We start from the raw sequence: 12,606 nt of genomic DNA, 5'->3' as shown, positions 1-12,606 counted from the left end.
AAATTTTAAAAAGAACAAATTGTTTTCTTTACATATACCAAAAAACCACACCATACAAAGAAAAGACTACAACTTACACTGGGAGACTGGAAAGGCAAAAAATACAAGAAGGAAGACAGGCAGTCAGTCCTCCAATAAGACATACATTCATATAATGGATCACAAAACAATTATAAAAACAAACATGTTTTCACGTATTATGACGTAAAACCATCCAAGATTACTAAATAAGAAAACAGTGCTAAATTAGCAAAATGATTTGTGTCCAAAGAAAAGATTACACACACACACGCACACACATATATCTGGTATAACACAGAAAATTTTATGGACATTCATAAGAAATCTGAGTGGTACCTTGAAAAAGAGTGGGATTGAAGGAGGCAGGAAATTGTTACCTTCTACCTTTCTGTATGTAAAACAGGCATGTGTTGGTCAAATATTAAAGAAAAAAAGCATGATGAGTATTTTGAGAAGGTAAACAGAGAAAACTGCTATCTATAAAACCACAACAATGTAGACACAATCACATTTTAAATGCTTCAACAAATTAAAAAAAAATGTTAAATGGTGAAATTTTTAAAAATTGCAAATTTCATAACCAAAAAAGGGCCATAGCCCAAAACTTCTTGGAAAATCAAGATTTCAGTAATATAAACTAGAAATTAAGTCTTGCAAAAAAGCTGTAATTTACATGTAAGGGTTTGGTAGAGTCTCCTATAGTGTGATCTATTTAGACTCAATGTTAGAGTTGGAAGGGTCTTCAGAGCAAAACCTCACTTTATATTTACCTCTAGACTACTAATCCCCAGTAACAGAAACCCTAGGAATTTTATCTCAGTAACACAAACTATTTGTCGAAACTTGCGGAAAGATTTATTCTGAATAGACATCTTTTTAAGATGTCTGTTTTTAAGTTTAGAGTAGGGACCAGTCTGTTTTGTTTTCTGCTGTACAGTCAGCACCTAGAGCACAGTAAATAGAGGTACTTGAGACATACTGTTTGGGGGAAAGGTAGGGGCATAATTTCTCTGCGTAACTATGAGGTATTTACAAATTCTAAAGTAAAAAAAAAATGTGCAAGATTAAAATGTGAAAATTGGTTCTTCTGAATTAGAAAAGACATACATAGCACATGTGATCTCATGCCCACAATTTCATTTTTTTGCTCCGAGCAATGAATAATCCCAACAATATTAAAGTCTAAAACTATCCAAAGTACTAGGAAGGCTACCTAATGTCTACTTTGAAATGCATAGTAAGCGAGATACCAAAAGGTATTATTGAAAGATGCTACAGATAAGGGCTGAAACTCTGACACCAAGTCCATCAGTTGTGAGGAGATGAATGGAAAGTGTTTTAGGCACTGATGGGCAAATGACTGGCCTTGGGTACTGAGGAAAACAATCTAAGAGTTCTCTCAAACTATATCCAATGAAGGACCAGTTTCAAACACCAAATTATACTTTTGACCAAATATATTTTTAAAAATTAAGTTACTAGAGAAACGATCACTTACTTTAATGTCGCAGCAACATGAAATTCCTGTAGAAGTTTCTAGATGGTCTCTAGTTCTATACTGGTCCACAGAAACACTGGATAGCACTGACCTAGGGTTTTGTTATTTAATGTCAATCTGACCTGAAATCTTGCCATTTGCCCAGAGGGTCTGAGAAAATTCAGCTGTTTTTTCCATCTATTCAATAATGAAGACAATCCATAACAGTTACAGATAAAAAGTAGCACAGAGACTTGTCATTAATGTGTTTTAATTTTTAAATGTAAAACATCACATTATCACACTGCCTTAGTAAATTAAAATTATCCTTTTGAATGCAAATGTCAGCATTTAAGAATCTCAATTCCTATCAGCTTGAAAACTTTGATTTCACTTTATCTTAGAAGATAACAGGATATAGACACTTAAAACTGTATATGAAAATATTCACTTAATCTATGCACCTCTAAACTCCTGTACCTTTGTCTCCATGTTCTCGAAAACCCCAAATAATTGTGAAGAGTAGCCTGGGGGACTCTCAATCTATTATATGTTTCATTACCAAAGGAAGCAAGATAAAAAATGTCCTGACCTATAAATTGACTATAATCTGGTACAATTTACTATATAGCCCATCAGGTAGGCTCTATACTATTGAGATTGTATAATGTGCTTTGTAGGATCTCTGGAACCACATTTCCAGGACTCAAATCCACACTAAATGACTTAAATTTTCACTGCTTCTGTTTCTTCATCTGTTAAGGGGGGATAACAGCACCTAGATTAAAGTATCATTGTGCAGGTTAAAGTGCATGTGAAGTGCTTAGAATACTGCCTGGCATATAATAAGTACTATGTAAGGATTTTAATTATTTGGTTCTTACATAGTATGCCTCAAGTCCTTCTGTAGAACTGGAATTATTAACAATTACATTGGTTAAATGAAATATGGCACATCCCTACAGTGAACTACTATTCATCCATTAAAGATTATTTTAATTCTCTATTATGAAAATATATTTATTTACAATATCCTATTGGACAGAGGAAAAAGTAACTTAGAAAATCATGTACAATCTAATCTTATATTTAGAAAAGATACTAATCAAGTTAGAAAATTGGCAGGTCATTGTGATACTTAATTGGCATTTGCCAAAACTGACTCAGAATCATTCTTCCCACCCATATGAGGGGAAAAAAACTTAAAACTGATTGTGATTCTAAGATGGCAGTGATAAGGATAATAAAATGCTATAAATCTGGGTTTCTAAAAATTTAGAACTGTGTACATTTAATAGTTTATTCCTCCTCTACCCCCCCAACGCTGGCACTTTTTAATTCTAGAGTTAAGGAAATAAAGCAGTAATTTCTAATAGATATATTCCTCCAATGCCACCCTTTGCCCACACCCCACCACCACTTTTAAGGAAGCTCCTGAAGTGCTCACATCTACATATATCAACAAAGACAATAAGTCACATTAACCAATCACCCAAGCTTAAACAACAGCTATTATTAGGTACAGTATATTGAGCTTATCAACACAAAGATTCAGTATTTCTAGAATACTGAACAAGGGGTGTTTGTGGTATTGATAGTACTCAGATGGTAGCTTGTGGTACCCTTTAAACTGTTGAATTCTTCAATAAAATCAATACTATTAATTTCATGTTTATTTAATATAGGGTTTTTGTCAAGCTTATCAGTTTTAAAATGATTAATTCATAATCACCATCTAAAGACAAAATTTCCTCTCAACTAATGGTTTTTATTCTACCTATAGTTCAGCTTATCCTTTTGTCTACTATATAGCTATATTTCATTTTATAGGATCTAGAATATACAATTATGTATTATAGACAACTGTTTTCAAATGATGCCTACAAAGAGATCAAGTTTTCAAGTTTACATAAAACCATACTACACCAATTAATCATTATAAGTACAAGTCTTTATAACCTGTTTATTCCAATTCTATTTAGACAGCAATACTAACAAAATTCTTAATGCATACGCCCCCACCACCTATAATTCTTTCCCTATGCTATCATTTTGACACACAAAAAATCTCAATTCAGCAACCAAGTTTTACAACTACTATTTTTACCAATCAAATGGTGATACACCAAGGTTGCAATTCTCATGAGTTTTAACATATTGAGTACATTATTTACCTAAGACTGAAGGATTGCGCCTTACTTTATAAAAAACAAAGATAGCCACATCCATTTAATTCCATATATATGATGCTACCTATTCAATTTATTAAAAATTGAAATAACATAATCAAACTAATGCTCCAAACTTATGCTGTTCACGTGGAAGACACTACAAGAGAAGATATAATAGAGACTGCCTTGCAATAGGAGTACAAATTCCTTCTAGAGATGGAGAAATAAAAGGACAAATCTAGTTGTCTAAAAGACAATTCACTGTACACATTTTATTTACAGTTTTGTACACTGTCTTAATGTGAATGGGACCGCTTCTCTACTTGAGCCATTTTTTAACCAAAGCAAAATAACCTAAGTAATACAAAGTGTTAAAATACAGCATAAAGATACAAAAACAGACATACTAATTCTAATTAGGAATGTAATTATGATGTTACATTTTTTTATAATCCACAATTATGTTTAGGAAATCACACAAACATAGATCACTGATTTGAATGAAATGCATAAACTTGTAGCAAAGCTTTGTAGTTACGAAAAACCAAAAATATTACCAAAGAATGCATAAAATTAATGTTTATTCCACCTTTGTGTCATATTCCTGGATCCTTCACCAATGTTACATTAGGGAAAAAAAACAAAAGCAAAACAAATGAAAAACTGAAATCAGAATCACTAATGTTATCAAGTAGGGAAACAAATAAATTAAAATCTAGCAGCCATCAGCAAGAGTACAGCACAGACAATGCTGTAAAAAGAAACAAAGAAAATTGCTAGAAAACTGTATGCATCATACTCTTTCAAACCAGCAAAATATGCTCCTGCATACAATGGAACATGAAAAGAATCTATCTCCTAGAAGGTATAGAAATGCAAATTCTTTTTTTAAATACTGTGAATGGGTCAAATGTGTCTGTAATGGTTAATTCTACTAAGCTAATACAGAGTGGGCCAGGAATACACTTACGGATTCTGGGGACGATGTGTACTGTAATTCTTTGATTGGGACAGTGGACACTCTAGCCAAAATTTAAAAAAAAAAAAAAAAAAAAAAACACAGAAGTACAAGACAAAGGCGAATGAGACTTCTCTTATATCTTAGCAACATTTAGATGGAAATCAAATTTAAATGCAGTCCACTCTGCTTTTGAAGAGGCTTTGGTTCAGCTCCCAAATCTCGATTGCTTTACGCAGTCTCCTATGAGAATACTCAGAAGGTGTCTTCTTAAACAACAAACCTATTTTTAGTGGTGGAGCCGCTCTTAGTAGCTGTGTCTGCATGGGACTGATAACCAATCACTATCTTTGGAGGAAGTCCTAACCTTTCTTTGTATACCCTCCTAGAAGAAAAAGAAAAGAAAGCAGCCATTAATTTTTATTCACACACCCCAAATTCAGTATTATTACTCTTTCTATATGTTGAAAAAATACCCAGACTAGACAGTGAAACATGAAACTGCACTCTTTCCCTTTTAGCAAGATTTACTCTCCATTTTCACAACAATCTTGGTTAATCACCAATACTTCAGAGTCTACTATGTATCAGGTACTGTGATTAGTAAATTAATAATAAGCAAAGCAAGGATAGCCCTGGGCTTATGGTGATTATAGTTTAGAGTACCTGATTATTATTATTATTATTTTTGTCTTTTTGCCATTTCTTGGGCTGCTCCCGAGGCATGTGGAGGTTCCCAGGCTAGGTGTAGAATTGGAGCTGTAGCCCGCCGGCCTACGCCAGAGCCACAGCAACAAGGGATCCGAGCCTCAGCTGCAACCTACACCACAGCTCACAGCAACACTGGGTCCTTAACCCACTGAGCAAGGCCAGGGATCAAACCTGCAACCTCATGGTTCTTAGTTGAATTCATTAACCACTGCATCACAAAAGGAACTCCTAGAGTACCTGATTATTTACAAACAACTGATCACAAACACATATGGTGAAGCCATATTACATGCATAATTAACTAGGATGCTAATTAATTAGTATGATTCCAAGACATTTTATTCATACTCTACCCTCCAGAAGATTTCACTACATTCCCTTGAATAAAGTATCTAAAAATAATTTTATGATAACTAAAACTACAACTATTACCAAATTTACATTAGGATATAACATACTACCTTCAATTATATTTAATCATTAGAAATGTCAAAAAGCAAGAACACTGAGCCATGCAACTTAGAAGGTTGAAAAAAATGTTTCCTTGAAATAAACTGAAGTCAAATGTTTTATAAAGATTTCAAAAACTTTTAGGAGTTCCCATCGTGGCACAGTGGTTAACGAATCCGACTAGGAACGATGAGGCTGCGGATTCGATCCCTGGCCTTGCTCAGTGGGTTAAGGATCGGCATTGCCATGAGCTGTGGTGTATAGATCGCAGACGTAGCTCGGATCCCACGTTGCTGTGGCTGTGGTGTAGGTCGTCAGCTACAGCTCAGATTAGACCCCTAGCCTGGGAACCTCCATGTGCCGAGGGAACAGCCTAAGAAATGGCAAAAAGACAAAAAAAAAAAAAAAAAAAAAAAAAAAAAAAAGATTTCAAAAACTTTTAATATTGACACAAATGCAAAACTTTCAGAGTAAAGAAATTCATACTTAATTACTTTAACACATTTTCAAAAAAACAGGATACCACCACAATTAACAAGTTTTGATGCTGACAGGAAGATTAGGAACATAATGACAAATCAATAATCAACTTCCTCTTAGATACAGAAACCCTCTGGAGAATGAAACCTGGAAAATCCCTACACCTTGTAATTCAGAAAGGAATTACGTTCATAGGACAATTCGTAATGTTTGAAAAATTAATATATACAGGGGCAAATTAAACATAGTGTGACCTATGGCTGGTACTTAATTTTAACACAAAATTTAAAGTCCAATTTTACTAATTTAAATGTCGTAAAAAGAAAATCCTAGTTAACAATGACTGACATTTTGGGGGGGGGAAATGCAATTTTTACAAACAGTAATATTTACCAAAAAAGTTTAAAAATTACACGTGGGTTTTACATATGGACAAAATCAAGAGACCATGAGTTAAATTTCAATTAAAATTTTATGTACAGTGTACACGAAAGCATAAAATACACATACACTATGTGCCAATACTCACCAAATTATTGTGTATTATATACAGTTAACACCATGATTTTAAAGTAGGAAAAAAAGAAATATTCTCATTTGATAAATAAATAAAATGCCACACCCAAAACAGATTGTTCTGGTGATTATACACTTCATTGGTAGGAAAAAAATTTTTAGGGAGTTCCCGTCATGGTTCAGTGGAAACGAAATCTGACTAGCATCCATGAGGATACAGTTTGAGCCCTAGCCTCACTGAGTGGGTTAAGGATCCGGCACTGCGGTGAGCTGTGGTGTAGGCTCGGATCTGGCGTGGCTGTGGCTGTGGCGTAGGCCAGCGGCTACAGCTCCAATTGGACCCCTACCCCTGGAAATTTCCATACGCTGCGGGTGTGGCCCTAAAAAAACAAAAAAAAAGAAAGAAATTTAGAGAAGTGAAAAAATTATGAACAAGACACTGAATTCCAATAGAGGACTCAAGATTATAAAAGTGTTCATAAAAACAAGGAAAGTAATGATCTACTAAGTTACACACTATTTAAAAAGTACTTGTTTTAAGTTATCTATTTTAAAAGAAGCACACACAAACAGCAAAACTTACCCTATATGTGTAACAGCATCTCTGTTTTCACATTCAGTAGTCCATATTGCTATTTTATCACCCTTAGCTCTAACATTAACAACAGCTCCACATACATCATCACTGTAGTCATCAAAAGATTCTCCAATAAGGCACAGCAGCTGAAAAGAAAAGGCCCAATCCCAAATTAGGTTCAACAGATTTTAAACAGTTTACTAAGCTGCAACTGTCTCATATATTTGTATATATATGAAACTGAAAAAGTTTTTAAATCAACAGCTGTCCTTTTGAATATTAAAATTATATTTATGTACATAGTTCTTAGTCCTGGCTCTTGAAAAATTCGTCAATTTGTCTAATACCAAGAACATTAATAGTTATGTTAATTTTTTCAAAGCAAACCAGGCAACTGATGTCAGGGCACATAAAAGGTGAATTATTTTATTAATATTCATTTGCTCTACTGTTGCTTATACTTGCCAGCAAAAAAATATTAATGGAGTAACTGAAATAGCTGGCCATGGATTAAGTGAATTTTACTCTTGTTATTTTTCTTGAACATTTTCTAATTTTGTAAAAAACCATGGTAAGTATATAACATAAAATTTGCTATTTTAACCATGTTTTTTTTGGCCCCACTGGTGGCATATGGAAGTTCCTGGGCCAGGGATTGAACCCACACTACAGCAGTAACCAGAGCCACAGCAGTGACAATGCCACATCGTTAATCTGCTGCGCCTCCAGGGAATTCCTTAACCATGTTAAGCGGCCGGTTCTGTGGCATTAAGTATATTCATACTATACCACCATCCATCTCCAGAAATTTTGTCATCTTGCAAACCGAAATGACTTTTAACATAGAATTCTAACATGATTTATTTACTGATAATCTCTCCCCAAAGCAAAATTAAGTTTCTTCTCTTAAAAAAAAAAAAAAGAAAGAAAGACGGAAAAAAGAATGCCATTCATTCAAATATTTCTTATTACTTGACTTAGTAAATGCTAACTATAGGGGCTCCCATGTGGTTCAGCGGGTTAAGAACCCAACTAGTATCCATGAAGATGCACGTTCTATCCTTTGCCTCCCTCACTGGGTTAAGGATCCAGTGTTGCTGCAAGATGTAGCGTAAGTAGCAGACATGGTTTGCATCTGGCATTACTATGGCCATGGTGTAGGCCAGCAGTTGCAGCTCTGATATGACCCCTAGCCTGTGAACTTTCATATGCCACAGGTGCGGCCATTAAAAAAAAAGAAAGTGCTAACTATAAGCCAGACACTTTCAAGTGCGAGGGATATAAAAGAGTATAATCCATACTCCTAAAAGCTTGGGGTTTGAAATTTCTCACTAGAGAAAATGCCTGTAAGTTCCTATTTAATAAATGTAGTATGAAGCCAAAAGTTCCAAGTTACATCACAACATATAAGCTCAATGATATCAAGCTATAATTTAACTATTTCCTTCACTGATCTAAAAAGTTTAGTATACAAAGCAATACTCTAAGGATTGTAAAAACTGACATCATATAAAATGTGAGAGGTTCTCTAATTTTGAAGTTAATAAAATGATGAGGATGAGCTTTTATTGTGGAAGTTAAGTCAACTCCCAATCACTTTCTGGATTTGTAAATGTGGCAGGGGGTTTCACTGTACTAGTATGTAAAAAGTATACAAGATTCACATGACAAAACTAAACTAAGTGTGTGCTTATTAGATTTCAAGAGTGGGCATCCTTATACTCTTGATTTAAGTAACCAACATAAAATGCAACATAAATTAAGTCTCAGCATTCCAAAACAGCTTTACAATTTTAAAACCTTACTGTCTCTAGCCAAAAGCGATCGAGGTCACTTCGTCTCTGCTGTTTGTTCAACGTAATTAGCCATCGTCCTCCTCGTTTGTTTTTCTCATCTTCCCACATAGGCTCAATACCATCCTACAAAGTTAGGGAGACAACGATATAAGAGACTATTGTTAATTTAATTTAAGAGATCATCACTAGAAACAGCAAGCAACGATCCTGCTAACTTTTTACTTTACTTCCATGTAACTATTACTGATGTAATGGGGAAAAAATATATGACTTAAAGCCAGAGGCCTGGATTGCAGAATAATAGAGTCCTGACTTATAAGCTATCAAACTTAGAGTTTCACTTAATTTGGAGGTTCTAAAACATTCTGAGGAACAAACACCTTCGAGAAGCTATACTCAGAAAATACACACAAAAAACTGCAATTTCAGAGTGCTAATGAATGCCCCACCTGCTACATCATCTGACAAAACTCAAATATCTCAAGGACCCACACACCCCAGGTTAAGAATTCCTGACAAACTCCAGAGCTGATCTACTCAAATAAATAAAGAAGAGACTGGATTGGGTGATTAAAGTTCTCTTCAAAATCACTCACAGTATGTGCCCATACAGTAAGATTCTCATCTAATTGCAAATATTTATATTAAAATAGGGCAAAATATATTTTTGCTAAAACCTGGTAAAGGTAATTTATTCTGGAGCGTTAACTATTCTTAAGTTTACAGCAAGTTTTTTAATGAATAACTGAATGAGCCAGTCTTACAATAAACATGAAATCACCAATCAAGCATACCTTAAAAAGTGAGTAGTCACAGCCAGGCATTAAATTACTAGACAACTGGATATGGTTGTAGAGACTAGGTAAAAGAAAAGGACAATTATAAACATGGAATATGTAATGCAGAGTTTAGGTACTTACACATACATTCAGAGAGTATGACTAAAATAACAAGACAGAAGCTCATATTTACTTTTCTTTCTGAGTCAGCTTCTGAAATGGACCAAACAGATCTTAATAATGGTCACCTTTAAGAATCAACAATTGATAATTTTCAAGAAAGTACTGCTAAAGATTTTATTCTGACAAAAAGTATATTTTGATGTATTAGTTAACTTAATATACACATATGTATATATAAGAAACTGAGAATAGAGGTATGGGGTGGCTTTAAGTAGATTAAAGAATTCATGAGGCTAATGAGAATTTTTTTTTTTTTTTTGGTCTTTTTTTTTTTTTTTTTTGCTATTTTGTGGGCCACTCTCGCGGCATATGGAGGTTCCCAGGCTAGGGGTCGAATTGGAGCTATAGCTTCCAGCCTATGCCACAGCCACAGCAACGCGGGATCCGAGCCGCATCTGCAACCTACACCACAGCTCGCGGCAATGCCGGTTCCTTAACCCACTGAGCAAGGCCAGGGATCGAACCCGCAACCTCATGGTTCCTAGTCGGATTCGTTAACCACTGAGCCACGATGGGAACTCCTAATGAGAATTTTAAACACACAAAAAGACAAAAAAAGAGAAAGCAAGACAAACTTCCTGACCATTGGAATTACATGACTAAAATAAATCAACATTATTATTCCTGAAAGTATCCAAGAGTAGAGCAGATCAATGGTTCCCGAACACCACAGACCATTACTAGTAAATCAGCGTAATAATCTTTTAGGGAGCTTTTTACAAAATGCAATGGTTCCAGGCCCTGCTTCTTAGGATTCTAAATACAGGGTGGAACCAAATAATCTGTATTTCTAAATGATTTCCCAAAGAGCAATGTAACAGATTAACATTTGGGATGACTTAGGTATTTCACTAGCCTGAAAGGAGGAGGCTAGATAGATCATTTGATCTCATGAAGTCTATTACAGTAAAACTGTTGCAAAATTGACAATACAGTAAGAATACTTTGCCTATCTCCAACATCATAGAGAAGTAATGATCTTAGCTATATGGACTACTGGCCATGGATGGTGCTATTATTCTTAGGTAAAACTGTCTTAGTGTTTTTTTAACCCAGTCTACAAATACTTCAAGCATTTTTAAGAGTCTGGCATCCTTTGGATCACATCCACAATATAACAACAAATCCAATTTGGGTGAGATTGCATAAGACAGCATAAGGTTTCCTGGGTTGTTCTACTTAATGGTAATTCTTCTCAAACTACATTATCACTAACAGCTTCCACTAGGCAGTATTACAGATCTAAATACTACAGAATCAGCACCACCACCTTTATAAAATTATTAGATAGTGTGGAAGTGACCTTGCTCAATGGCAATCAAGGTAGAAAAGACAATGCTTCTTTCTGCTGTCTCCTTTCTTCTTCATCAAATGCCAAGGTCTCTTGGAAAGTTCACAATGAGAATTTGTAATGGCACATTTAAACAGAATCCTAACAATGCAGACAGACTGGCTAAATCAAAAAACCCTCAATGGCTGTTGACACTAAATATAATCCAAAAAAGTAAGAAATTAAGAAGTGACTTAGGGAGTCCCCATCAAGGCTCAGTGGAAATGAATCTGACCAGCATCTATGAGGACAGATTCGATCCCTGGCCTCACTCATTGGGTTAAGGATCCCTTGTTGCCAAGAGCAGACTCAGCTTGGATCCTGAGTGGTGTAGGCCAGCGGTTACAGCTCCAATTTGACCCCTGGCCTGGGAACCTACATATCTTGTGAGTGCAGCCATAAAAACACCACCAAAAAAAAAAAAAAAAAAAAAGTGACATAGAAAGCTTAAGAATTTATCTCTAGGAGTAACTGTTGTGGTGCAGTGGTTAATGAATCTGCCTAGGAACCATGAGGTTGCAGGTTCGATCCTTGGCCTCGATCAGTGGGTTAAGGATCCAGTATTGCCATGAGCTGTGGTGTAGGTCCCAGACGTGGCTCGGATCCCGTGTTGCTGTGGCTCTGGCATAGGCCGGTGGCTACAGCTCCAATTAGACCCCTAGCCTGGGAACCTCCATATGCTGCGGAGCAGACCAAGAAATGGCAAAAAAGGCAAAAGACCCACAAAAAAAGTGACTTACATAGAAAGCTTAAGAATTCATCTCTAGGAGTTCCTATTGTGGTGCAGTGGTTAACGAATCTGACTAGGAACCACAAGGTTGCAGGTTCAATCCCTGGCCTCGATCAGTGGGTTAGTATCCAGTGTTGCTATGAGGTATGGTATAGGTCGCAGATGAGGCTGGGATCCTGCATTACTGTCGCCCTGGCATGGGCTGGCGGCTACAACTCTGATTCGACCCCTAGCCTGGGAACCTCCATTTGCCGCGGGAGCTGCCCTAGAAAAGGCAAAAAGACAAAAAAATAAATAAAACCCCAAAAATGAATTTCTCTCTAAATTATGGCACAAAAATCCACTAAGCAATGACACTGCTTACACTTAACTGAAGTAGGGGGTCAGACTGTAATTAGATGCCCATTTAGAAACATTAATTATGTAA

The 12,606-nt window shown here is 35.6% G+C and overlaps 1 protein-coding gene across 2 annotated transcripts in view; it reads right to left on the bottom strand.

Annotated features, from left to right (window-relative positions):
- Positions 1,753–12,606, bottom strand: part of EIF4E (eukaryotic translation initiation factor 4E) — a 54,835-nt gene continuing 43,981 nt past the window's right edge. For both annotated transcript variants that reach the window (XM_003129314.5, XM_005656555.3), the window contains exons 4-7: positions 9,952–10,015; positions 9,167–9,280; positions 7,368–7,507; positions 1,753–5,012 (exon numbers count right to left, since the gene is read on the bottom strand). In XM_003129314.5, the coding sequence (XP_003129362.1) occupies positions 4,898–5,012; positions 7,368–7,507; positions 9,167–9,280; positions 9,952–10,015 (433 nt within the window). In that variant the 3' untranslated portion in view covers positions 1,753–4,897. The remainder of the gene's footprint in view (positions 5,013–7,367; positions 7,508–9,166; positions 9,281–9,951; positions 10,016–12,606) is intronic.

The sequence above is a fragment of the Sus scrofa genome, chromosome 8, assembly GCF_000003025.6.
Source record: "Sus scrofa isolate TJ Tabasco breed Duroc chromosome 8, Sscrofa11.1, whole genome shotgun sequence".
In the NCBI taxonomy this organism is placed as follows: domain Eukaryota; kingdom Metazoa; phylum Chordata; class Mammalia; order Artiodactyla; family Suidae; genus Sus; species Sus scrofa.
This window is presented reverse-complemented; position numbering and strand designations above follow the sequence as displayed.